Raw genomic sequence first — 27,931 nt, 5'->3', positions numbered from 1 at the left:
GCCAGTTTTGAGTATCTCCAAGGATGGAGACTCCACAACCCCTCAGGAGAACCTGTTCTGCTGCTTGACCTCCCTCACAGTAAAATAAGTCTTATGTTTAGCTGGAGCTTCCCGTGTCTCAGTTTGCCCCTCTGCAGGGGCAGGGTTTTCTAGGATGCGGCCTGCAGACCTCTGCGCGGCATGGGAGGGCGGGGGCAGGTTGGCTTGTTGCCTGCGCCCTGCCTTGCCCTCGCGGAGACTCAGGCTCCCTTACGACACAGCCCCACCAACATCCCCTTCTGCACCGCCCCTCCTCAGGTGGTATCTCTGAGGCTGCACCAGGAACTAACATGCTGGAAAAATACGATAACATGGGGAAAAGATGTTAGAAACAGGTTAGCTTTCCCTCTAGGACGTGGCAGCCCCTCAGAGGGCTCCCCAACGGCTCCAGCCCAGCCATCGGCTCGCTCCCCACTCCAACGACCGAGGACGTCCTGCCTCAGTATCTGTCATGGCGGAGCTGCCTGAGGCGGGCGGCAGGCGCACTTCCGCCTCGGTAGCTGTCATGGCGGCAAGGCGCCTCGCTCCGCAGCCCGCGTGGCGATGGGGGCCGCTGGGGCTGCCCAGGCGACGTGCTTGGGGGTGGGGGTGGGGGGGTGTCACGTGGCCGGCTCCCAGGGTGCAGCGGGCGCGCTGGCGCTGGTTGCCATGGTGCCGTGAGGAGCCCAGTGGGATGGCGCTGCCCGCGCCGTCTCCCGCCCGCGTCTTCGCCCAGCTGGGCCCGACGCCGGCGGCCCCGGAGCGCGGCGGCGGCGGCGGCGGCGGCCGCCTCCCGCCGCGGGAGGTTCACGTGAGCGGCAGCGCGGAGCGGAGCGCGGGCCCGGACCGGGCGCGGGTGTGCGTGCGGCTCGGCAGCCGGAAGGCGGCGGCGGCGGCGGCGCGGGGCAGCGTGGCGCGGCGGCTGGAGTACATCGCGCAGAGCGCCCGGCAGCGCGGCGTCCCGGTGAGAGCGGGCGGGCGGGCGGGCGGGCGGGCGGAGCGCGCCCCACGGCGGGGTACCGGGTCGGGTCTGAAAGCGTGCGCTGCTGAAGGCCCCCCGGAAGCTTGTGCCTCTTCAGTGTATTCACGGCTGAGCTGGGGAGCAGGGAGAGGACAGAGTTTAACGCTGAACTGTTCGGTGTAGTAACAACGAAGGAACCGCAGAAGGTTTTGTGACACCGCCTGATGCTGCGCTGAAATTCATTATTCAAAACGCAAAGTAGGTAGAGAGTAAGCAGTTGTAACTAGCCCCAGACAGTGATGTTTTTCCTTAGCTGCAGCCAGTCAGGAAAGTAACTTTGGCGTCATCCTGGACAGTTATCGGGAAACATCATCTCCCTGCCCAGCAAGGGCGAGGAGCCTTCTGGGATCATAGGAATCCTTGAGAAAGGAAAGGAGGACAAATTATGGATATTTATTATGCTACTGCATAAATAAAAATGGCATGCACACATCTCAGATGCTGTGTGTGTTGAAGGGCAAGTGCTTACTATAATTTATTTTTTATTTATATATATATATATATATATAAAGTCGGATTTACTGTTTTCATTTAGAATTGATGGTGATCCTGCTTCTTTTTCTGTATTAGCTGAATAATGCGTTTATTCTGGAATAAGAGTGATCGCAAGGATGACTCCTAACCCCTGAGTTAGGAAAAGGTCATATTGCAGCCACAGTATGTGCTGCAGACCTGAGCAGGGAGCACGCTGTGCCCTAGGTATGTGACCCTTCTCTGATGGGTTTGCTCTAGCATGGCTGGATGCGTGTCTCCATCCGTCATGCCAGCCTTGCCCAGAAAAATGGCAACCAGAAGCAGGATGCCTTTAGAACAACTTGTTCAGTCAGAAACACTTTTGTAGGGATTATACATTGACTGCCTGTGGTTCCTATTACATGAATAGGAGCTTAAAGTCTGTTGCGTTTGGGAGAGAAACAGGGGAAGGCAAGTGAACCCAACATGCATCAGTTTTTATTAGCAGAGAAAATAATAAGCTTTGTACCCATCACCATAGTGAGTTATCACACCATGATTTGTTTTCCTTCTACCTGCAATTAAATAGCTCTTCAAAGCGTGGGAAGAATTAGAAAAGATAGTTGCAGATATCTAGCCTACAGGAATCTGAATAACTGACTTCTGGTTTTGAGACAGTGCATTCAACATCATTGCAGATGATACAAAAAGTCGTAAACAGAATGCTAAATAAATGAGCATACTTTGGAGTGCTGTAAACACTACTGCAGACTAGAAAAATTTGCAAAATGAAGTATGACCCAGACAAATAAGTAATTACATTTATGTATATGTAGTCAAGATTCAGAAGGGTGATGGGAGCGTGTAAGTGATGGTGTTGTAACCTAGGTGGAGAGAAGACTATTTTTGTGCTGTGAGAGCTGAGCATTCGGTGTGCTATTATAGTTATAATTTCATGGTAATCATGGTAAATGGCTGGGTTCAGAGATAGTTTATGCTGGAGACTGGAAATGTTAGTTCTTCCTGCTAACTAGAGAGACTGTGAAATGCTGATTAAGTTCTGGGTTTCTCAGTGTTAGCAATGTGTTAGCTCTGGGAAACTCTCAGAAGAACGACAAAAATTTGTCTTTTTCTAGAGTAGTTCCCCGTGGTATAATTTTGAGTGCTCTGTTTCATCCCATTTTAAATCATCCTGTTACTGAAGAATTCATTTGCCTTGTAGCTACTGACTAACAACTCGCACTGATGGTAATTTCTTCTTAACTGGATTTCCTAACATCACTTCTAGTTAACACCATTCTAGAGCACTGTAAAATTAATATCCCTTCATGATGTTCATACAATTCCAGTTGTTGCAAGCTTATCTAAAGCTTCTTTAGAAATCGTCTGGATAATCTGTATATTTATTTTTTAATTAATCTATAGCATAATACCCTTAACCATGTTTTTTTTAATTGCTGTCATAGGAGGTCTGGGAGATCAGAGGTGCATAACCTTTGTAGCAGCAGGGGCTTGCATTAGTAGCTCGTCAGAAGCTTGAGGGCTGTACCTAATTTCCATATATATTTACAAAGGATTTTAATCAGAAATAGATGCACACAGTACTATTTATTTATAGAGTGCTGTAAGTACATGCAGCACTTCAGAGCACAGTCTGCTTTGAGGGCCGCAGGGAAAGTAAAATCAACACGGAAACCACTCTCTCAGCCCAGCTGTTCAACAGTAATATTTCTTTCCCTTTCCTCTAGAAACAAATTGATTTAAATTTATAAATTATGTTTTATTTCAGCATGATGTGGATATGATACCTGTTTTCTTTAACCATCGCCATCTGACAATTGTCATTAGCCACCCTGTTTAAAAATAACAGTGATGTTTGTTGTACTGGTTAAGTGAGGCTCCAGAATTAGAGTGTTATTGAACAAAACACACACATCAGCTCACAAACTGTATTCACGTAGGCTGTGTCTTAGACGCTGTGTATATAAGGATATAGTCCTGGATAGATATGTAGTATTTATTCTCCGTATCTAGAACCTTTGTTCAATGGTGACAGTTATAGATTCACATCCAGACAATCAATGAGAAAAGGATTTAAGAGTTTTGCTTACGCAGATACAAAATTTTCTAATTTCAAGATGCTCTTGATTAAGAAAAATAGAAACCTGATAAGACATCACCTTTTTTCAAGACTACAACCTATCTTAAGAAATATCCCCAAAGTATTCTTATGTTTGCTGCATACAAATTTGTTTCATACCTTTGTTAAAATAACTTTTACATACATTTCTGTAATTCCTAGAATGGATATTAAGTGTTAGAAGCTTCATTACTGTAGATATTTGGTTGTCATTTTGTCCATGTAATGCCAAACAGAACGGACAGTGTGTGGGAATGAGTGACTGGAGCACAGATACCTTGCCTGGGTAGAGCACACTTGTTTGCTAGAGGTGCTCATGATCTTCAAGTGTTGGCAGAGCTGTCCAGAGATATTTTAATGGATGGACTGCCAAGGGATACAAGCAGGCATCAAATCTTATCAAGTATTTATTTAGTACTAAGAACAAAAATGCTATGTTCAGGTGAAAGAAGCTAGATAGTTATCTTTTGGCTCTATCCTTATCTTTGTATTATTTTGCACAGAGTAAAATTGTATTGGATCTATCAATGCAAATGTACAAGTATATTTTAAGAGACATTTCCAAGTTTCTCCAGATTTATAATCTGTAGCTACACATAATGGCATAGCCCACATAATACATTACTGTGCATTAGTATACATTTTCAAATTATAAGTGTTTTTCCTTATTGATACCAGTCTTGTGTTTTATTGAAAGGATACACAATTTTGTGAAGTCAGTAGCCAGGAATAGAACACAGTTTTACCTTCAGATATGTTTTTTTCTGTACTGTGTTGTCATTACAGCTGTCTCCTTGAACATGCCTTCATTGAAAATATATTTTTTTTTTCTTGTACTCTTCCGGGGAAAGACTAGTCATTCTTTTAAACAGCAATGGTTTAATTAAAGTGAGCATGATGGTTCCATGAAAAAGAAAGTGTTCATAAATAGTGAGGAAGAGAGGACTATATAGGATTTTGTTGTGTTGAAATAAAGACAAATGAAAGATAAAGCATAGGTCTGGACTTGATATTAAAAGCTCGATGGGATATTGACTAACTTTTCATTTTTGTACAGTATCTAACACAGCACAGCTCTGGTCATAACTCTGGGGCTCATAAATAGTCTTATAAACCAAATAAAATGACCTAATTATTTTTCTGCAGCAGTAAGTTTATTTCACTGGTGGTTCAGAAAATATACTTAAAAGCAGAGTGCAGATGTAATTCTGTTAAGAATAGTGCATGGGTTTGGTGGGAGGGTAATTGAGGTATCAGATAAAAATAATGTTACATTCATTTAATATTTCTAATGAAATTTTTGTCCCACAGATTTGGCAAATGAAAGAAACTATTCCAGAAGTGCAGAGTACCTGACATATCAAAAGTGCAGCTTGTCCTACAGCGCTATGAAAACTAGTTTTTCCCATGTGGCTATTGCAAACAAATAAGTGGCTCTTCAGTCAAAATCAAGTACAATATAAACAGTAGACCTAAGCAGTAGGGGGAAGAAAAATAAAAGTCTTTTTCTTTTGTTCTTTTGATGTGTTGGAAGCCTTAATTCCAATTTGAAACTGTCATCACCTATCTGTCTTTTCTACATCTTTGAGAATAGAAGATGCTCCTGAACAGGGACTAGTATCTAATGGAAGCCGTATCGTAAGAGGGCATGTTGTTATGACTTCAGCAATTATTTCTTCCATTTATCTTCACTACCACATATAGCTACTGTCAGCTGTGGTGGGATAAAAATTAGCTGTGAGGGAAATCTTCAATAGATGGCACAAAATGATTTTTCACTTTGATTGCAGAGATACTGCAATAGTGCCGAGGACCACAAGATGGCACTGTCCTTAAATATACAGCGAGCGTGCTTAAAGGCAAAACGGAAAAAAAACCTTTAGAAGAGGACTTTGTTTAGCAAGAGAACTTCTTGAAAGAGATAATGGTATGGGGACCAGGAAGATCAAATGCACTTTTTCGATATTTATTCTAAAGTTTTATCACAGTTTGGTTATTTTAATGAAATATATAAAACTTCTAGAAAAAAAGCTTTACAGTATGTTTTTTTCTGTGAAATACGTGAGTTTTGGGGGGAGGGAGGAATCTTTCCTTTCAGTTGTATTGGATTTTGTCATAAATAGTTACATTTTCTCCACCTCATAAATTAAAGTGATTGTTGGTGCTAAGGACTCTTCAATGAGCCATAGCCAGCCATGCTGCTGAGGTACCTCAATCCTAGGACTGTAAAAGGGGAAATACAGTTTCTAGGGGCTAACTGACCCTTGTCTATGCCTTTACCAGAGAGATGATCCAAAAATAAGCACTGTCCTACCTGTATTTGAGCACGGCCAATCAGTCATCAAACTGAAATTTCAGAAATTTCTTGTAGGCTGCTGCATGGTCATAATTATGGATCTATGCTCCATACAACACTTAAGAAGGAAAACAGTCCTAGACAACAGGTTATTACCATGTTGCATGAAAAAGTTCATAGAAGTGACAAAGTTGAAAGCTTGAATCCTCTACAGGAAATATTCTGAAACGAAGCATCTTTTGAAATAGGTCAAAACTGAAAGCAAATATTATGTTTTCCTATACAGTAAATATAGTAAGTAAAGCCTTTTCAGTAATTTTAAAGTCTTAGTATCTGCTTCCCTGGGGTTCCTGGGTATTAGATTCAAATATAAATTTGCGATTAAATTGTAAATTATGCTTTTTGTTTTGCTGCAGTAATTTTTCAGTGAACTGTTCATCCAAAGTGTTAACTTGAGAGGGAAACTGATGAAAAAATGTTTGTTAGACCACTAGCAAGCTGGTCATATATTCAGATGTAACCAGAGTTATTCTGTATCCTAGTTAAATAGTACAGTATCCTATTTTCTAGTGCTCTGTGCAGTCATAACATTGAATAATACAGCTGCTATTAATGCGAAAGTGTCAATGGTGGAATAACCTCTTTTACAGGTTACTGTTCTCCTAGAATAAAAATGATTTACTCATTGTTTAAATCACCTACTTGCTGCAAGCTGCTACTCTTCAAGATATTGAAATATCTTAAAATAGAGGGTCTCTGAAGCACTTCTCCTATACTAACTTTCTGAAAACAATTTAAACGTCTAGTTTTGTGAACCAGGACACACAACTTCTAGCTAGCAGGTGCTTTCAAGACCTAAGTCTTCTCCTCTTCAAATGAATAGCAGCAAAATTACATTATAGAACTACTGTATAATTCACTTCAAAGAACTCTGAGAAATCTACCTAGTTTTTAATTGAAGAGACTTGCATAGAAAAATTACACACCTTTATTGCTAAATTACAAGTAATTATAAGTAATCTTGATTTCTGGGTTTTAAAATTGTATTTTTGTACTTTGTTTTAGGAGGAAAATATGACTGTAACAGAGGATTTTAGTAGATTAGAAAACACTTACCAAATGGAAGCAGAGGTAGGTATATTCATCCTAGCAAAGAAAAAAAAATGCTCCAAGGTCCAGTGGAAATTTGCAGACTGTTTTTCGTCATGTCTGGAGTAGCTGTTCTCTACAATAAAGGGAGCATAGTCCCAAGAAACTATTGAAAGATGGTCATTTAAATCGGCATTTGGTTGTAGCCTGCTGTTTTGTTCAGAACACTTCTTTGCTACTACAGTAATATGAAAAGAATTATTTTCTTCTCAGATAAATATATGTATTTTAAATTTTAGGTGATGCTATAGAAGGGGATATTGTGTTATAGAACTCTAAGGCTGTCATCCTATGACAGTATAAGCAAACATAGGTTAGTGTCCTGTCATTCTGCTCTCTCATTCACCTCTAGCCATTCCTGCCCTCTACTTTTTGCCAGGAAGTGTGCTTATGCGATCAGGTAGTAAGCTATTTCAGAAAGCACCCCCAAAGTGATTATTTTTTTCCATCATTTCAGCTCCCTGAACTGGAGGCAATACAAGGCAGAGGACAAGAATGGTTGGGGACAAGAGTGGCAACCTCGGTCTAGATCTGCTTAAGTCACAGTTGAACAGCACCTGGACCTTGGGTCTATTCTACGTGACTGCCACCAGCCTGCTGGAAGTAAAGCAGAGCTAATTGTTTCCTAGGTAATTCACTTTCAGTTCTGTAGGTAAAAAGTGCTGTGTGAAAACTAAATATGGGAGTAATCCCATTTACTTTAGAAGTGGCCCAGGGGAGTGTAGTTTTGCATGTTCATGCTATAGAAAAAGTAAATGTTGCTCTAGAAGCATTCACTGAGGCAAGTAATGTGTTTTCAGTCAATGAATCTTTTCAGTGCATCAAACTTTAATGACTACCCAGTAACTTTACAGATTCTTACAAAGTCAACCTGGAAATCTACAATAAAATGATAGCTGTCTTATAGAGCTGCTACTTTAAATTCCCTAAAGCAGGGTTCAGCTTCTTTGATTTGTTTGTTCATTTGTTTTAAGGCATATTCTCATCCAAATAACAACAATAAATATACAAATCATTGAGAATTTGGAGAAGACAATTGGGAGTTAAAAATGAATTCTCAGCTACTTAAATGATATGTGTGAGTGTCATGTTCTAAATTATTTTAACTTTATAATGTAGACAAGTACTGTAAAGAAAGCTGAAATTACCAGGTCTTTTAGATAAGATATACTTGAAAAATAAAATATCCAATTATTATTTAGACTACAGACAAGCGTATGCTTACAATCATGATTTTATTGAAGAAATTGAAACATTGCTTTATATTTTAATGCTCAAGTATCCTCAGTGCACTTAAGTAGAATGTATTGAATCTAGCTCTAAATAATCTAAGCAATTAAAAAAAAACAAGTCGCAGCTGTTACTCGGTTGTTTTCTGCCCCGAAGTTACCTGACTACGTGCTGCTTTTTTGAAAATAAAGCTCCTGAGTGCCCAGAACTGGCCTAGCCTGAGCAGCTTATCTCTTGCTTAGGACCTAGGATTCTTTTGTTTGATGGTTCTTTGATCTCCTTGAGAGAGCTGATCTTGTAAACACTGACAACAATCTGTAAGACACTATGATGGACCTCACAGTGAGACTGTACTTTCTGCTTTCCACAAAATACAGTTATGACAACTTTCTTGCAAAATACAGCATAAAAGGATATGTGCTTTTTATAGTTTTGGGAAGAGTTTCTTTTCTTCTTTTCACTGAAGAAATCTAGATTGTTTCATCTTCAGTCTTAGTTCAAATCCGTATTGCATCTTCCAGAAAGTGCTCCAACTAACTTGTTACGGGTAAAGGGTATATTAACTCAGAGGAGGAGACAGACTTGTTGCAGTTTTGCACAACAGACTTGCCCCTCTGTCCTTGTAGTGTGTGGAAGTGAAGATACTGAGCTAGTACAAGAATTATAGCCAGGATGAGAAGAAATGCACTGCACTGAGACAAGCTACTAAGAATGACAAGATTTGTGCATTAGTTACTTCATGGTAATTGTCAGTATCCATATCTACCTTATCCTATATGTAAAGTAGTTCTCCCCTCTGTTCCTGAGGGAGGGAGGATTCCTTGGATTCTCTCTCTTATCACAAGGTGGCATTGCACACTAGAAGTAACAGTAGAGCAGCTGAGAGGCAGTAACCTGGATTTTTGTGCTGTATACCTTAACTGGAATAGCTCATATCATGGACTGCACAGAGAACATATTCAGTACCTCATGAGTTTGCAATGGAATTTTCTTTGCCATGGCTTTCTTTTCTTCCCGTTGAAGCTGTATTAGTGTGCAAAAAGAAATGGGATAAGAAAGAGGAGGAGCCTGACTTTGTGGTGGTGTGAGCACTCTACTGGGAGGTGAAGATAAGGATTTGGTCCTTCTAAAGATGAGTTTGAGACCTGGGATTTCTGCTACCTGAATGCTCTGATAGCTGGGCATCACTGGTTCACTGCTGACTACTGTGCTCTGCCACAGAGAAAGGCTTGCTCTTGACTTGAAAATCAGGTGGCAGGTCCTTCCCTTCAGGGAAGGCTGTAGGGCTCTGGATCCTGGGCTCAGTGTTTGTAGCACTTGGGAGAGCACCTAAATTCTGGAGAGGAATTAAGATTCCCGAAGCATTTGTATTTAGTGTTCCTTATTGCCAAAGCCATACACAGCTAAATGTTTAAATAGTTTTTAATCTGAGTCTGAAGTGCCCAGTTCTCTACAGGCACTGGAGTGAGTCTGTTCACCCAACACAGGGTTTTGAGCCTACTGCAGGGACCAGGCTAGGGTTAGCTTAGTCTGACACTTTAGGTTTCTTAAACCTAATGCTTGGAAGTAAAATGTAACTTTGCTTCCTGCACAATGTTTGCCACATCATTTTGCTTGGGCTTCTACATAATTATCATCTAGTAATGTAAGGCTAACTGTAAAAGGCAGGCATTGGGATGCATCTGGTCTTGCATCCCAAAAAGCACATGTTCATTCTTCAAATTGCTTACATACCAAGAATACCTTACTTCCTCACAAGAGTATCTGTCTTCTCAATCCACAATTTTAAACCATTTTATAAACATCTTTCTGTTGCAAAACCAGTGGTAGGCTCTTTATAAAAATGTTCCAGCCAGCTAAATGTTACAGTTATATACAGCACTTGAGTATGTTTAGTTTGTACATGCACTGTCTTTGTAGAGATTTAATTACCAGTCCATCATAGGAGAAATTTTTTTAAAAACTGACTTGTCTAATCTCTGTGTTCACTTACAGGTCTGTATTATATTCAGTGATTTTGGAAAAATGCAGAATGTTTGCAATCTACTCATTGAAAAGCTAGGGACCTCTGTTACTATCAGTCCACCTCATTTCTACCACACACCAGAATCTGTAGACACCCTTCGGTAAGTTCTTTCTCACTCCACAGATTTTACAACCGCAGGTAACAATTAATATGAATACATCATGTATGCTGATTATAATGGAGACAAAGAGTTTCCTTGATGTCTATTAAAATTTGAATTTAAGTATTTCAGTATTTTTTTAAATATAGCTTTATAAACCAATGCTGTTTAGCCTAGAAAGATGCAGCTTTTTCCTTCTATAGTGCCCCTGTGCAAAAGCAGAATGTAATAAAAAATGTTTTCGCACTGATTTCAATTGGCTGTATTAAAAACTGTTATCATTACCTAGGTCAACATATTTTGGTTTTCATTACATCAGCACATACTAACTTTAATTTGGATTTATGTATGAATGTGTTACCAGATGTTGATAATTTTAAGTACTCTTGCCAATTCCCATTACTCTTAGCTGCTGACAAGCTCAGAAACAAACCATTCACAGTCCTTGCTTAGCATCAAAACATGCTACTTTGAAGCCCAGGGGCCTTGATATTTCCATGATTAATTATTCAAACTCTTCCTTCTTCTGTTGAGATTGTGGGAGGTGGCAGAGGGGACCTTCCCAGGAAGGGAACAGCTAGCTGCTGCTAACAACTCTGGAGATGTCAGAAGTGTATCTCAAAAATTTGTGCAGGCATCTAGCTGGAAATCAGGCCAGTGAGGTTAAACAAGTCCTGGCATGCCTTTCAGCTGGGCCACCCAGCGGCCTGGAGCAAAGGCTAAACTCTTGCTCTGCACCCAAAGCGCCTGCAGCACATATGTGTTTGAAATGCTTCCTCATAGTTGATAAAGATGCTGACATTTTCTCCTTGCTGAGTTCCCCCTTCAGACTTCTAAACTACCACAGGGAAGCTGGGGGAGAATGATGCACCTTGCGTTTTGCCTAGTCAGGAAAACAGAGGCACTAAAAAAATTATTTGGCAGGAAAACTTGTACAGTAGTTGGCCCTGCTTGTTATATTGCTGCTTCTCTACCTCTCAGCCGTCAAGTATGTGTTGCTGCTGTTGGAAACACACGTCAAAAAGCTCAAGAAGTCTGTCGCTTGTTTGGCCAGGCATTGGGAAAACCCTTCTTAATAAGAGAAGAAGAAACAAAAGAATGGGGAGGCCACATAGACAGTCATCTATCTAACACCTCAGATCCACTGACTATGCAGGAAAGAATCCAGAATGCAACTGTTCATGCTTCTTGTAGAGTATTTGCTATATTTGAGATAAAGGGAAAAGAAAAAAGAAACAAGTCGCTCTAAAAACAGTCTTGTCACTGAGACCTTGGATTAAGCATCTAAATACCTTAATTTTTTCAAGTATGTACCTTTCATAGAACAGTTTTTAAGAAAGAAAATTCTCAAGTACTGGACACTTGTAGACTTAGTAGAAGTTTTCAAAGTGGAAAACTTGTAAATATAGTGCCAATGGCACTATATTTTATTTTTTTAATTTGTATACTTTCATGCTTTCTTTTACTTTAACGGTAGCAAGTAGGGCTAAGGTAGAATATTCAAGAATGCCCTTCATGAGCAAAAATAGGTGGCTTTTAACATGTCTATCTAAGCACAACAAATTACATTTAATGCATTTCTATGTCACTCAAAATTCTTCCTTTGCATGAATCATTTAAAAGCATCATAATACATGCTTTATATAAACAGAGTGGTCAAATTATTGCAGGATTTACTTTAGGGATTTAGAATAGCTCTCCCCAGAACTATTTGAGTTCTATTTGGCCTTTATTTATCTCTCTACCCTTAAATAAAAGTTACTGTTAGTTCTGGAAACTTATTATTTAACCATTTAACTTATTTCCATCCACCTGGCAAAAGGCCATGATATTTGACATTCAAAACCTTAGGTACTGCTACCCGAAGTTTGGCCATATTTAAAACTTCCTTCCCAAATTAGGAAGCTAAACCCAGTCCTGAGTTCATGGTACACTAAATACGCAATGCATTCACTCTGCTGAAATGAATTGTCCAACATAAGACATACTTAATTTCAGTTTTATTTCTTCATAAGAAATAATTTACATTAGTTTTATCCCGGTGTCCACTTGTTCCAGTTTAAAAAGGAAGTGTGTTGTGCAGAGGTACCTCACATAAAACATACTTCAGTCATGAGGATAAATTTTTTTCAACCATGGCTGCATAATGTATTTTGATCCATCATAGCCACTGAAATAGCCTTTCATATCAGGGTGATGGACCTGAGAAAATAATTTTTCCAAGGTGAATATGCATCAGAACTAGCAATATATACAAATTGATACTTTATGATTAAGTTAAGGTTAACTCCTGTTTGATGTTAGATACCTAATATACTTAGAGACACTTTTAAGAGATTTTTTGACACACCTTAGCCATTGTTCTGATGGATAAATGAGGTTTTATCAAACTTGAGCTACTCTACAAATCTTGAACATACCTCATGAAGTAACAAGTGCTAGATCTAAACAGGAGTTGATGCATTTAAATCAGCACTATTTCTTAGTGAAGTACTTTCCACTCATTTGTTGCTGGTACAGCTGTTTGCTACTTTTCAGCTGGATCAGTTCTCTAGTCCAATTAGGCAGCAGGATCAGTAAAGCAGCCATTGATGAAGTAGGTAACACAATAGCCAGCTTTAAAATGCAAATCCACATTGTATGCCATGTCATGATCCAAAAAGCTTACAGTAAGTAAGTTGTTTAGAACTGCCCATTAGGAAATAGTGAGAATGAGTTTAAGTTTTTTCCTCTTTCCTTCAGTCCCCAAACCCTTTAAGAAAGTACACTGTCAGTTAGACCATAGGAAAGGAGGAGCAAGGGCAATCTGCAGACCTTCTTTTGAACTTAAGGTATAGGCATAACTAACAGTTTGTAATTAATCTCACTCAGTTAAACAACTTTCAAAGGTCTGCTTTTTGCAAGCTTGTTACCATCAGTTCCCCTAATACTCTACATAGGGAAAAAGCCTCTCCAGTAGCTGAATAAAGCACTCTGACATACTAAAGCCCAGTTTTCACATGAGGTAAATGTTTAAGGTGAGGTATCTGTTTCTCTCCATGGACTATAAAGGTAATTGAAGGTGACTAATAAAAGGTGTGTGTCCTTTTGAGATGTTAAGTTAGAGCAGTCAAAACCCAATCCTAAATACGTATGACACTGATCTTAGATGGTATGGTTCCCATTGCCAAGTTCAGGCATGTTAGCACTCTATATTATAGTCTTTGGCTAAAACAGAGGCAGTTTCAACAGAAAGCTTGGGGAATCTTCAGGCCAGCCTAACTTACACAGTTTGATTAGGGCTCTCTCCTGAAAGGCAAAAAAAAAATGCCAATTTGAATCTCCTCCATTTGGCAGGATCAGGCTTCTCACATGTTAGATGAATGGTCAAATTATTTGATGTTATTCTGAATATGGATACTGCCACTATCCAGTTGCTGGTTCCTTTGCAAAAAAGCCACCTGTATGCAGCATGCATGCTTGAAGGCTGTCTTCTGGATCAGGCTCCTCTCAGGACTTAAACACATCTCTAACTAGTTTAAGAACCAGGTGCATCTTGCATGAGCTAGACATCAAAAGCTACTGAGATCATGACACGCAAAACAGATTTTTAGGTTCCTGCAGAGCTTTGCAGTCAAGCAGAGAAATATTCAATCTGGGCAGCATCTGAGCCAGAGCTCTCTGAAATAGTTTTTTCAAAGGGGAATTGCAAAACCAGTATACTTTGAATAGTTTAGTAGAAAGAGGTTAAATGACTCATTGAAGTCTGATGAATCAGTGAAATTCTGAAAGAAGTTCACATCTGCAACAGCCTGTTTACAATAGAAGTCACATTGCTAAAATTTGATGAGCAAAAGAAGTAGGAGTTGGATACTTGGAAGTAGGCAGCACTTGGCTTTGGTTATTTATCACCTGAAATAATATATTTGAATGTACAGCAGTAATTGGTATATCTGCTTTTTGCTTTTTCTGTTAGTTTACACTGCCTTTGTTAAATGAATAGTTAGCATCTACGAAGTCAAAGATCAGCTAATATTTAAACATACAGGATAACAAACAGGTTGCAGTTAAATAAAAAAATAAATACTACCTCTAATCCCATAATAATTGTTATCTCCTCCTCAGGAATGTAAGCTGTAGATTTGCTAAATCCATTTGCTTTGTTAATTAGAATTCGATAGTGAGGAGTATCTTTCAGATCCTTTAGAATACAAGAAAAATAAATAACCTCAATAGGAGATCATGACTAAAAATTACATTATATAAGAAGTTAACTTTCAGTAGATTTACAAATGCTAAAAACCCCTCAATACATAGATAAGATCAACACCAGTTTGGAAAATTAAATAAAAACAATCAGACTTATAATCTGTGAAGATCTACTTGGCATATCTGAAACACTCTTTAAAGAACTAATATTCTAAATAATCTTTTCTCCAGTAAATCTTACAAGATATATGACTTAGAATATCCCTGTTTTCTATAAGCGGTCCCATAACAATTTATTAGTCATCCTTCTTCCTTCACCTTCATAAGTTTTTACAGAAAAGCACTGAGAAACAGGCAAATCTAGAGCATAAGAAAGCCTCTGACAATCTTGGTTCCAACGTGGGCATAACTTAGGGAACTCCAGCCACAAAGAAGAAATGTGGCTTACTATTATTTTTATATTCTTATAGTGCCTAAAACACCCCAGTCATAGATCAGGGTCCCAGCATAATGACTACTCAAAAACATTCCTGCTCCTAACGCACAAACAAGGGATGGGTGAATACAGACGAATAAATAGAGTGCCAGTGAAGCAGTTAGGCAGTACTGGTCAATGTGACAGGCAGTGGCCTCTGAGTAGCAAGGTATTAATGAGCTAGAAGTCAAAGAAAGGTGGTGATGCTGCAAGAAGGTGGAGCTGAAGGCATGGATAATGTTTGGAAGGGATTTGCAAGGATCAAGCTCAGCAGTTGACTCTTACAGTCAAAAGCAATTTTGTGTAGCTGATGCATGTAATACGATGATGCAAAAGCTAGTTTAAAAAAGGGGAGGAACCACATGAGTCATCACAGTTGAAATTAAAATCATAAAGATGAACACAAAGTCACTGGGAGAACATAACAAGATAGATAGGTAGAAAGAATCAGTATGCCTGATTGGGAATATCTGGGTGTTCAGTAGGTAACAGTAATATAAAGAGAAAAGAAAAAAAAAGAAAAAAAAAGCACCAATGCAGATGTTTTAGAAGTCAAGGATGAAAGGCAAGTGGATAAAGTTACAACAGGGAAGGGACAGAAGACAATATAGGACTGAATATCGGCTCTTAGTTGAACACCAATTCTCTTCTACAAGCAGCTTCTTACTTTTTCTCATTGTCAGTCCTCTTTGGCCTCCTCGCCATTTTTGCAACATGTAAGCAGCGAACTCATAGTGTAGGCAGCACTGTATTATCAGAGCAGCATTGTCAACATTGATTTAGGATCTTATTTAAAGTAAACCAAGGACTTAGACAATTTTAAAAGCATCAAAAATTCTAACAAAAACATGTTGTTAAATAAATCTACATTTCAAGTGTCCAGATCCCCCAAAACATAGCTTTTAAATTGAAATTGATTAAACACAAGAACTTACTTGCATTTCTTAGATGCAATGAAGATACTGCTACTTACATTTACACATCAGATAAAGGATTTAAATGCTTCAACTTTAATAACATACCACAAAAAAATAGTTCAAATATTATAGGTTGACACTGCTGCTTTAAATGCAATGCTGCATATTAAAAGTGAGTAATTTTAATTCAAGGGACTGCCAGTACATACCTGACCAGTGAAGTTTAACCAATGAGTGCTGCAACAAGGCTGTGCTGTGATAACAGAGCAGAATAAGCAAAAGTATCCCTCAGCTACACAAGTGATACGGAACTCAAACTATTTTCCATTAGGTTAGCAGAAAGTCTGTCTGTAATGACATTTCCAAGATTTTTTTTTTTAACCTGAGTTATTCTGTGTATATATTAATAAAGCAAGAATTTAATGCATTCAGACCTGTTTTGCTGGAGGATATCTGTGTCGTAGCCATTCTTCTGGAGCTTTAGCTTTTACATCCCATCCAACAATGACTCCTGAATAGCCAAGTCTTTTGTGAACTATTACCTGTCCCACACTGAACTGAATATATTCAGGCTTTGGACTGCGAACGTAAGTTGATTCTAATTTAAGACAGACAGACAGACTTAGCAAGGAAAAGTGTTTGATCTAGTATATTGAACAGATGTTCATCTGACTTCCAGCACAACAAAACTGGTAGTTATATTACTTGATGAAGTAAGCAAGAAAAGAGATAACCCCCCCCCACACACACACACACACACACACAAAAAGAAAGTGTTATTATAGTACTTGACAAAGTAGCATCCACTAAGGAAGGTATTTTTGCATTTGTATACCTTTGGTATTATGCATGGGTCTTAACAGAGTTTTGGAAAGCATAAACACAAGTATGTGTTAACAATTATTTTTTACTGGCTAACCTTGTTTACAGTATTTTACAATGCTACATGTAGTCCAACTAGTCCTAACTTATTTTTTGCAGTTTGTGCCATAGAATTTCTTCTATTCAGTCTTCCACAGAGTTTTTTTTTTTAAGGGAATAGCACTAGGTCAGTATCAAAAGACTGATCAAATATTTACTTATCCTTTTATGAAGCTGATCTAATTCTGTTCACTTCAATAAAATGAAAGGTATGGCACTTTTTTTTGTTTGTCAGTTCAAAATAGGCATACCCAAATCAATTCAGTAGAACAGGCATACACATGTAGGACAGTACACCATACTGATACTGTTACACAACACAGAAAGAAGAGGTCTCAGATTTTACATTTTTTGTTTTGTTTAAAATCAATATTTGGAGGGAAAGCGGGGCAGAAAGACCATTAGTTACAAGGTAAGTGTAGACATACACCTTAGAACACAATATCACAAGCAAGATTGAAGTAAGACTCCAGTACCTGCAAAATAAGAATAGGTTGTTTCTTCATTTTCTCCACTTTTGATTTTCTTTTCTCCATAGTACCAATTCCTAAAATGTAAAATTAATAAACCACTGTTCAGACAAGCTGTTTTGAAACTGAGTATTAGGATAATCAGTCTTCTGATTATTTTAAGTAAAGCAATATTCCAAAAAAATTAATACAAAATTCATTACAATTTGAAACCCAAACAGAATGACAGTTTTTACACGAACACTACTTTTAGGTGATATATAAGCAAAAGGAAATTTAATTTTCTAAATCTTGGCCTAGCTCAGGTCTATAGGAATACTTAAGGTTGACAAATACCTTTTAAGAGGATCAAAAATGGAAAAACATCCTGACTTGTCTGGCTGTATTGTTGAAAACAGCAGCTAATATGGATGATTTGGAAGGTCACAAATGTCACCATATAATGCTATAAAGAATTGATTATCCTAAAAATAAGCTCTTTAGAAGACACAAGCATCTCCCGTTGTAGACAAATAATCAAAGGATTGTTTGGTCCTTGAAAGCTTTATCTTTAGATATCCCCGGAGCTTTCTGCAAAGTTAGAGTAAGCAAGTTAAGTGGGGAAACTGAGGAAAGCACAGTTTCTGTGGATTCTTAAAAAGAATCTTCTTTTTACGTATCACTCCTCCGGGCTTCCTCAGGGGCAAAATTTAAGTCTGAATTTTTGATAGTTCAAAGGTACTCCATGATACCCTTTTTTACTGCATAATATTACCCTTAATTATTGTATAATATTACCCTTTTTATTTGCATAAAATGCATTCTTAAAGTGGTGTCTGATTACATTATTATCAGATCATTACTATGATTGGATTATGTTTACTGTTTTTAACTAGCTCACTATCATGAATGTCCAAGTTTCTCTCTCTTTTTTTTTTAATCCACCTGTGTTTTCTAATTCACTTCCAAGTTTTCCAGAACTATCATAAGTTGTTCATCCCATGTTGTAGAATCTCATCCTACAAACATGTATCTGCTTAAAAGCATCAGTGTGTTAATCCTACTGACTTCATAATCAGACAAATTTGAAGTAGAGGATAACACATGCATAACTACTGCTATGATTTATGCATCCTGGACTCCATGCAAAACTAAACATATTTGTGCACAATAAAGGCAGAAGGTAGAAAATCTCAAATCAGTCTCAAAAGGAGAATATGAGACATTTCCCCTTTATTACTTATATCATTCCTAAAGCATATCTTCCTGTTAAAGAGAGACCAATTTTGAAAGTTAGACTTAAGTGTAGACAGTAAGTATGTGACATCCTACCTTGTCTTTGATAACCAGAGCTTTAAGTAGTCTGCCCATACATCCAGGCTCAAATAAGATTTTGTAAAGCTGCTCCACCAGACAATTATCCTTTGGTAGTTTTTTTTTTTAAAAAACAAACAAACAAACAAACAAACAAACAAAAAAACATTACATTATGCTAAAACCCTATATAAAGTGTGTGTGTGTATTATAAGATTTTGCTACTGTAGCAAAAAGAAAAATGTAAGTCAATGACCAAAAAAAGATCTCCAAGAATAACATCTAGATTGCAAATGGATGCCCCTTTAACTCACTTGTACCAGTAAGCCATACCTAATTTTGGAAAATGCCTTTTTTTCCATGACTAGGTTCTTTTTTGTCTGTACTTAAGAGCATAGGAATTGCTGAACAATATCAGAACAGTATTTATTCTGTTGTTTCAACTGTTATTTGAGAATAAGGAGCATGATTACATTTTGAAATGCCTCACAAGACAATTAAGAAGTAACCCATTTATCCAGAAAGTCTCTCCATGCATCCAAATGGCGATTAGTTGAGTCATGTCACGAAACCTGAAAGTGACTTAACTCTGGGTTCTCACTCACAAAATGAGACTTTTTTTTTAAAAAAAGTCAATCTAATCTTTTGCTTACATTATTTGTTGTATTTGAATTCTACAGATTAATCACACAACCAATACACTAAGCAGACTGCTTATGATGAAAACTGTAAATCGTACATCTCTCTCTCTTTGCATGGTTCATCTTCAGGTTATCAACATTTGCCCATGGTTATCACCACTAAATATTTAAATCTGATGTAGCATTCTCCTCCTATATTTGGAGACAGATAGGTGTGATCCTGTCTAAATAACTTCTTATTTAGTAAACAAGATGGCACTGCTTACTTAATTCTATCATTATGACTGCCTTAAGCAATTTACTATGAACAAATTTTTGTTGCTTAAGACTCTGCACTGACTCGTACTATGCTAGAAAATCTATTTCAATAATAAGTGTCCAAAGGCAATGGAAAGTAAGAAATAGATTTATTAATAAAACATTTCTCAACTTTTAAAGAAATTAAATCCACAGTAACATACATTGGACTCTCCAAAAACAGAGTGATATTAAGATATAGTCATGCAAATTATACAGAGATTTTTATATGAAGAAAACAATGGCTGTTATTCAAATGCTGACAGGCATCTTTAAAAAAATAAATATGCTCACATTAAGCCACAAAAATGTCTGAGGTATGATTTGAATGTTGTTTTTGAGTAGGAATGGCCAGCATCTGCCACCCACACTCCAGCTTCCCAGGACAAAGTGTCATTTGGGGAGAACTCTTTTCTAAATAAATATAGTAGGGAAGGAGAGACTTACAACCTTTCTGTTATTTGGATGCGCTGAGCAGAGTCTGTTCCATACCATTGGGATATGAAATACTGTGCAGGAAGTGCAGACAGCAGCACACAAATCTGCAGAAGTGCAGCTGCATTGACGTGAGGCATTCCAACAGGAAGTTTCTTCAAAACACTTCCCTGCTTTCTGAGAAGAGAGAGAAAGAGGGGGGGAAAGGGTACCAGTCAGCTTTGCTGACTTCACTATATAGTGCTTAAGTTTTCTTCAGATTGTTTCACAGGAAAATTCACTAAACAAACATACACATTTCAGTTGCACCCAGAGCATATCCAAATTAGATCCAACTGCATTAGAATTGAGACATTTATAAAAACTAATTAAAGGCTATCTGAATTGCAGCTATCTAAAATAGCTTCACAAGACAAAGCAAAAACCTAGTTAAGAGTTTTATATAATCTGTTTCATCTGGAAATAGAAGAAAAAATATGACTATAAGTTGTATGATGACCCAATTTGCAATAAAAAGCTGCTCTCCCTGAACAAAATTCATTGTGCTTCATTATCAAATAATTAAGTGCATTAAACATATTTGACATATCAGCTTGAGAGTCTCCAGAGAAATCTATTTAGACAGGTGATTCTGCAGTATATACAGCAGAAGGGATGCTTTGCACTGAGAATGAAAATGTGTACAGCACTATGCCAAGACAATAATAATGTGTGCCATACTCACATCACTATACTAGAAAAGGATTTGACAACATCATTTATTCCATAGACACCTGCATACTTTATCAATGCATTAAAATAATAATGACCCGCCTCCATTAAATTCAGATTCATCTTCAGATGAAGAGTGCATTTACTGTCTTTTCACACCAATGAGAGTTTTTCAAATTAGAACTAGGGCTTGCTGAAATTAAAGAGATGTATATCTTTTACATAAGCAGTCTCAGACTGTTTATGTTTACAGCAACCTCTAAAAAGTTATCTACATAATGTGTGCTCTCCTTTTTGACTCATTAATTTCCAGTAGTGGCTCTCAAAGCTATTGTTGTGTATTTTCTAGAAGAGTATTCAGCTTGCAAGCATATGCTAGTTGCTTCCACTTTAGTTTTTGCTACCCTAGTTTACTTCATTTTTTAAAAAATAATTTAGGTTACCATAATACAGAAGGATATATGCACATGAGATTTTGCATTTATTAAAAAAAATACATAGCAAAGGTAGTCAGAATCAAGAATAATGCAGAAGGATATCTGAAAAAGGAGCAAGGCACGCTGAAGCGTGTGTGCATATGAGGAGCAGTTAGCAGAAGTCAGGTTTTTCCACCCCTCGTTACCTGCTTTAGAACCAGCCAAGACGGTCTCCTAACGTTGGGCATTAACCGTATTTGAACGCCCTCAGTACTTGTTTGCTAACGCGTACGAAGGAGGGAGGAGGAGGGAGCATGGAATGCACTTTTGTGCATATTCCCGAAATAGCTGGGGGAGAGGAAAGAGAGAAAGGGAAAAAAAAAAAAAAAAAAAAAAAACACTCTGGACAAAGAGATTATTCCCTCAATAATTCCCAGGAGCCCGCAATACCGCCGGGAGCCTACCACGACACCCAGGAGCCACCGTCCTCTACACCAGCCGAGCACCTCCCCAGGCACCCGACTCCTGCTGCGGCACAACAAGGAAGAAGCCCGGGGGGAGAAAATAAAAAATTAAATATATTAATTAATTAATTAATCCCCGCCGGGGGCCGAGCCTCGCAGGTGGAAGGGGGCGGTGGCGCGGCGCCGCGGCCGGGCGGGGACTCCCTCGCGCCGGGGGCGCCTCGCGGCAGGTGGCGACCGTTGGCGACCGTTGGCGACCGCGGGGGGGGGGGGGAAGAGAGAAGAGGGGGGAAGGGCAAGGAGCGCAGCGGACATCTTGTAGCGCTGAGAGAAGGGCGGCAGCGCCCGGCTCGCGAGCGTGCGCAGCAAGAGGGAGCGCGGCCGCGCCTCAGGTAACCCCGCTGCCCCGAGGGCCCCGTACCTGGGCCCCGCTGCACCTCCGCCGCTGCCCGGCAGCTGCGGAAACGGAGATTTACTGCTTCTTGCACATCCAAGCTGATGTTACATGTCCCGCGGTGCGGAGTGACAGGTTCACTGAGCCGTAGGTCTTCACGCACTTCGGTGCAGGGTTTTACATCTAAATTCATATTCTGCTGATCTTGAGGGGGAAAGAAACTCAACTAAACAACAACAACCACCAAAAATGTGCTGTTAGACCATACTACTCTGTACCATGCAGAAGAGGCCAGTCCAACTTACCTCTGGTTATTGGTGTTCTGCCTGGTGCTTAACAGACAATTTATATGTATGTGTGTGTATATATGTATGTGTGTGTATATATATATATATATATACACACATTTATATATATATAAAATATGTATATAATCTTAATTTGAAGGTCCTTTCTGTTTTTTTATTTCTGTAGTATATAAAAAGGGCTGAAATCGTTCATTTGGGTGTGTTGCTCATTATGTTTTTGCACATCATCCTGCTTTACTTTTTTTCCTTTATTTTGTCTTAATTTAAAATAAATGATGTTTGTTACTCCCTTGTGCATTCAAGCTCAAGGGGATTTAAGTATTTTCTGTGGGGGGAAAAAAAGCTAATGTCTTTAAACTTCTATGAATAGAAGTAAAAGGAAACCATACAAATTTTATGTAAAAGGAATCATGTCTTAACATAAACTTTTAACCCAGTGTCACAGTAGGCTTCAAAGTGTGGCTTACGACTCTTCTACTGGTGGTTCACAGAGCACTTCCTGGTGGTCCGTGGGGCTGATTTTGTCACAAATGGGTGGATGCGTGATTGAAACAAAAGCCTCCTACACAGTTTCAATAGTGCTTGTGTCAGACTTCAAACAGAGCCTCCCTATGGGCCTGTGACGATTGAGTTGCTGCACGGTGGATGAAGCCTGTTAATTAGTCTTTTCTTTGCTAGATATTTTTTGGTGTAAATTCAACACTAGTCACATTTATTTGTTGATGACACTAGAATCAGAATGGAAGCAAACACGAGAGGATAGGCTCAAACTGCAAAATGACCCAGAGAGGTTATAGCAGCAGGGAAGTTAACAGCCATCAGGGAAGATTCCGCAGTAACCTATGTGAATCTTACCAGGGAGGGGAAAATTAGTAAGCACCTCTTCTCATTTAGTGAACATGTCTCTGTACAAGGCAGTACTACAAAAAACAGGAAATATGTTAACAAGCTGTAGTTCATTAAAGTAGCTTAATTTTCATTGTATCTTCAGTAATATTTCAATATTTACACTTTAAAAACAGAAAGACCATAGAAAGCACTTTTCCCTGAAGGAGTATGCTGAAATGAAGATGGTCTCAGAAATCGTTTGAAGAATGCAAGAACTACACCATTTGATAATACAGGCTGTAAATATCCCCCTGCTTTCTGTTGTATATAAAATCAGCGATATACAGTAGAAGTACTGCTCTAATTTGCAATATCCTTAGGCGCCTAACTAGAGTATCTGTTTCCTCTACGGACAGGGAAAAGTAGTGCAGGGTCCTCTACATTACACTGGACAGAACAGAGGAGTGAAATTCAGGTTTGGACTAAAGAAGTCAGTATTAGTGTTTTCCCAATTACAATGATGCTTTGGCATTCTTATGCAGATAAGATTAAAATGTTTTATGGAATTTTACTCCACATCATAGTATTTTCCTCCACATCATAGGTCAAAGCATGTTGAAACACTTTGATCTTACAGACTGTAATACTAAAATGGTAACTGGGCTCCTCCAACACTATCATCTGTTAAGACACAGTTCCCATCTTCCTGAGACTGTGAACCTGCACTTATACTGATCTTTAAACAATCATACTAGAAAACTAAATTCATAGTGCTCTTCTTCCATCAAACCTTCCTCTTTTGCTCTATGTAGGCTCCTTTTCCTTACTACTTCAAAATGTCATTTCCGTAAGCATAACTGACTTCATCTTTCAAGTGGAGTATGTTGTTAGCCAGAACAGTTTGACCTTTCTCTTGCTTGGGTTGAACTGAGATGTTCTGGGGTCCATGAAAGATAATTAAGAAAAGCAAGCATCCTGCACATTCAGCATCCTGCGGTTTGCAGTCAAACAAGAATAATCCATTTTTCTAGTGCAGAAAGACTCTTTGAATTCCTGTTTCATAGCTATGTAGGAAGCAAAGGAAAACAGTGTCAAGATATGACACCACTTCTTTCCCTTCTCCTTCATTGCTTGTGTTACCTCTTGACACAAGTGGTTCTCCCAGTGACCTTTGATTTGGGTACAGGCTGTATTGTAAATTTTAAGACTTTAAGAAGATGATGTGAGGCTGGCAAAAATTACAATTGTAATTTCAAGGCAGCTTTGGTGGAAAACACATCATATGGGAACCAGGTATCCACAGCCTTAGGGTTCTGGTTGGGTATGTATTTAAACCTCTGCAACATGGTCAGTATGCCCAATTAACAAGGCAGATAAATACTGACTTAGACTAGAAATACAAATTTAACCTAAGAAAAACATGTTTTTAAAAGATAACTAATCAAATTGTTTCTGTATAGATAAAATACAATGGAAATAAAATAGAAGTATAATGGAATCTTCTCTCTAAAAATAAATGGAAAATATAATGGTTTCAGTTGGATAATTTAATCGTTATTCCTTAACCCAATTAAATTTTCATTATACAGGGAAAATAACATATTAAGCATTCTAAAGGTGTTAGGAATATTTCATCACAGAAGGTAGCACACAGATCATGGTTGCATCAACAAAAGAAAAGATGCCTCTTTATCCCCTATGTTGCCATTGCAGTAACAGAGAAACAAGTTTAGCACCTAAATAGGAAAAAATCAAGTAATATGTTTCTTCTAGGAGCCCCACTTTCCTTCCAGCCCAGTTACCATCAAAAGCTAAAGCCACTTTTAATAACAGAAAGAGAGAGTCTACCCCAGAAACAAGGACAAGAAAAACCCACTTTGGTTTGGAGAGCCTCTTTCCACAAGTGAATGTTTGTTGTTCAGACTGCTCTGTTTAATGGTATTAGAATTTAAATTGGCCAATTAGACTTTGAAGGTAACTCTGAGGAAGAGTGATGGAGAGGTTGAGGTGACACTTTTGCTGTTACTTGAATAGAGGCAGTATACTGCAAGACAGCATATTCTGCCTAGTGGTGAAAAGGTTATCTGTGCAGTAGAAAAGTCTCTCTGTACATTAATGACATAAAAAAAATTTTAAATTAGCAGTGAACCAGTGAGCAAGTTCCTCAAAAAGGAGTATTTATGTTTCTTTTGCATTGCTCATTGGTTCAGATCAGAACTCACTGCAGTGATCTGGGCAGTGAGAGGTCTGTTCTGCAGGTGTGGAGAGAGGCTTCCAGTACAAGTATATGATGTACATATATGTATGTATTTTGTTTCCTCTAAGGAACAAGCATGTCATATAACCTCATATAATGGGCTAAATTGTATCTTACTGGCTTCTGGTAAAAACTAGCTAAAACTGGCTATGGCTTGAGAGCATCGATGAAGTGTCAGAGGTGGTCAGAAAGCAATCTAAGTCTGTATTTTTTTGTGAATGATGTGCTGTAGTAGTGTAGAACTCGGTCAACTTTTCCCTCTCTTACCATCAAGTCTTCAAGTATTCCTGGTAATGGTGGCATTAAAGTTAAGGTTTCTGATGTTAATTTTTTTGGTCCTTGATCAAACACATAACTTTTCAAAAATTAGAAAATATTTTTTCCTCCCCCCCCCATCCCTCCCCTAGTATGGGAACAAAAGGTATTCTCTACTGCTATGAAGATTAGATGCTGTTTTGTAGGTTTCATGTTCCTGTACACAGAGATTAGAAAGGCTGGACAAAACAAAATGAGAATATGCTATGATAGAAGTCAGTCAAGCCAGAAAACCCCTTGAATTTGCAACTTGGTGACAACAATACTGTTAACACTGTCCCTAGTAGAAGGACTGTTGTCTGAAAGTGCTCCAGCTGCAGCTATAATAAATAGCGGAGCAGCTAAGTTGGAGCAGACTGACAGAACTGTGATGCAATAGAGTTGAGCTATTTATTTGACTTGGCTCCTGTATCACCTCTGAGTACAGACAGAGGTGCTTGTACTCCTTTAGAGAACTAGTTGTGCCTCCTTTCAGCATTGCTTTGTATGATTTGCACCCGTAACAACACGCAGGCTAGGAGAGAACATCTAAGATGATAAAGGAGCAGAGGTTTAATGATGAGAAAGCACAAATACAGTACTAGACGGTGTTCTGTACTAACAGCTGAAGGGTTTGTAATATGGAGCAGACGGAGGTGTGCTTATTCGGTTAGTAGGCTAAGGGTGAGGGTTACAGAGCCAGCTTAAAGGCAGAGTGAAAAAGTGTGTGCAGCAGACACTTGGAAAAACTATTCAAGCATAATCAGAACCTCCACTTAGAAGTTCCTGGTTTTTTGAGAAGTCAGCACTCTTGCTGACTCTCCCTCCAAAGTACCAGACGTGATCAGGCAACCCCATGTTCCTGTGATGAAGACTTTTGTTGTTGATTATTTTTTGTCAGTTTTTATTTTTTTTTATGAATGAGAAGTAGAGAGTTCTGAAGAGAGTCAGCGATCATTTTATTTAAACTGTTAGCACTTGAGGCAATGCTAAGCAAAGATGATGCATGTTTCTTCATGCTATGCTACTTCATACCTTGTGTTAGTAAAATGGAGATTACTAAAATGTGCCAGACTTACTGGATAATATAATTGCTAGTGGGCCTGGCAAAAACACAGGCCTCAGCTGTGTCCCCAAATCTTGACAGTTTCCTACATGATGGTTATGGTAACAAAAGGTGGAAGCCTCGTTTTTGCCTGTTCTTCATCTTTTCTTCAGCCAGTCTCTGTCCATACATCTGTCACTCTTCCCCTTTTTGTCCCAGTAGGGTATAAAAAGTCCCTTCTTGCTGTCTTAAGTGCTATTCTGCTGAACACAACCTAAGACTTTAGCGAGTACACTTCTTTGGTCAACGCATTTCCTTAACTAGAAGGCTACACATGTACAACAAACCAGGTCCTGCACTGTATCTACAAACCTCACCTATGTCCTTTTTGAGCTATGCTCTGATCCAATTTCAGTTGCTCCTTACTTCTTATCAGCTCTTCCCTCATCTCTATGTAAAATACTTAATTTAATATTTTATGGCTCTTGAGAATTAACTGCTGGGTCATCTTTGTGGTAGTCTCCTGCTTTTGATTCATATGGAGTAGGCTAAGAAAAGGTTCTCATGTTATTCTGTGGGATCCAGATCTTTCCTCATGCTGTCAAAAGCAAAAGGGAAACACACACACACAAAAGGCTGAGGGCTCATGTAAATGCTGGATTTTGCATGGAGGGGGGAGTAAAGCAAAGAAGGGATCTCAGTCTTGGGAGTATTTAGAGGGTATGGCAACTCTTTCCTTTTCCACAGATGCTGAGTGGTTGATTTATGTGCATGCTTCTTTGTTGGCTGACTTATATTCAGATTTGCACACCATCTTTCCTCCAAAGTGGCCACAGGCTGTCACACATGCACCAGGATAATTTCTAAGTGGCTTCTGAGATGCAGTCAAAGCCATAATGGCTTTGATCACCATCTGGTCATCTTTCAACCTGAAGACAAATGCTTCTTCATCCTCTGTATCCTCCCTTTCTTTCTCCATTCCAGGATTTGCATCTTAACAATTTTTTAGCTCAAATTTAGAACTTAGCTACAACTTTAAATCTCAGGAAGACACTTGAATAGCTGTGGTGTCCAGAGTTGGAATTCAGAGCACTTAGAAAAATGAGCCTTGGAACCAAACAGGAGTTCTCACAATAGAACTGGA

General features: G+C 38.7%; 2 protein-coding genes across 4 annotated transcripts; one reads left to right on the top strand and one right to left on the bottom strand.

Moving 5' to 3' along the window:
* The first annotated feature begins 712 nt into the window (after positions 1-712).
* IRAK1BP1 (interleukin 1 receptor associated kinase 1 binding protein 1) lies at positions 713-16,766 on the top strand. The gene is made up of 4 exons (XM_062572828.1): positions 713-982; positions 6,994-7,059; positions 10,303-10,433; positions 11,415-16,766. Exons 1-4 carry the CDS (start codon positions 713-715, stop codon positions 11,680-11,682), a joined length of 735 nt encoding a protein of 244 aa, XP_062428812.1. The 3' UTR covers positions 11,683-16,766.
* Positions 12,474-21,727, bottom strand: LOC134138756 (uncharacterized). Of its 3 annotated transcripts, none has more exons than XM_062572829.1 (7): positions 21,662-21,727; positions 20,083-20,247; positions 18,716-18,805; positions 17,411-17,481; positions 16,448-16,611; positions 14,503-14,613; positions 12,474-12,635 (listed from the first exon to the last, which is right to left on the bottom strand). In XM_062572829.1, the coding sequence occupies exons 2-7, from the start codon at positions 20,208-20,210 to the stop codon at positions 12,540-12,542; spliced, it is 660 nt and encodes a 219-aa protein (XP_062428813.1). In that variant the 5' UTR covers positions 20,211-20,247; positions 21,662-21,727; the 3' UTR covers positions 12,474-12,539. The 3 variants fall into 3 exon arrangements, with proteins under 3 accessions (XP_062428813.1, XP_062428816.1, XP_062428815.1); XM_062572832.1 differs by having other exon boundaries at positions 20,086-20,247; XM_062572831.1 differs by lacking the exon at positions 21,662-21,727 and adding an exon at positions 21,404-21,441.
* Positions 21,728-27,931: the final 6,204 nt, after the last annotated feature.

This window comes from Rhea pennata, chromosome 3 (assembly GCF_028389875.1).
Source record: "Rhea pennata isolate bPtePen1 chromosome 3, bPtePen1.pri, whole genome shotgun sequence".
Taxonomy (NCBI): Eukaryota; Metazoa; Chordata; class Aves; order Rheiformes; family Rheidae; genus Rhea; species Rhea pennata.
Note: the sequence above shows the minus strand (reverse complement) of the source record. Positions and strands in the feature narration are given on the sequence as shown.

Coding starts and splice junctions, on each gene's coding strand:
- IRAK1BP1 (XM_062572828.1), top strand. CDS start 713: ATGGCGCTGCCCGCGCCGTCTCCCGCCCGCGTCTTCGCCCAGCTGGGC. Junction 983..6,993: donor CCCGGCAGCGCGGCGTCCCG/GTGAGAGCGGGC, acceptor ACTTTGTTTTAG/GAGGAAAATATGACTGTAAC. Junction 7,060..10,302: donor CTTACCAAATGGAAGCAGAG/GTAGGTATATTC, acceptor GTTCACTTACAG/GTCTGTATTATATTCAGTGA.
- LOC134138756 (XM_062572829.1), bottom strand. CDS start 20,210: ATGCCTCACGTCAATGCAGCTGCACTTCTGCAGATTTGTGTGCTGCTG. Junction 18,806..20,082: donor ATCCAAATAACAGAAAGGTT/GTAAGTCTCTCC, acceptor AAACTACCAAAG/GATAATTGTCTGGTGGAGCA. Junction 16,612..17,410: donor AACCTATTCTTATTTTGCAG/GTACTGGAGTCT, acceptor GTCTTAAATTAG/AATCAACTTACGTTCGCAGT.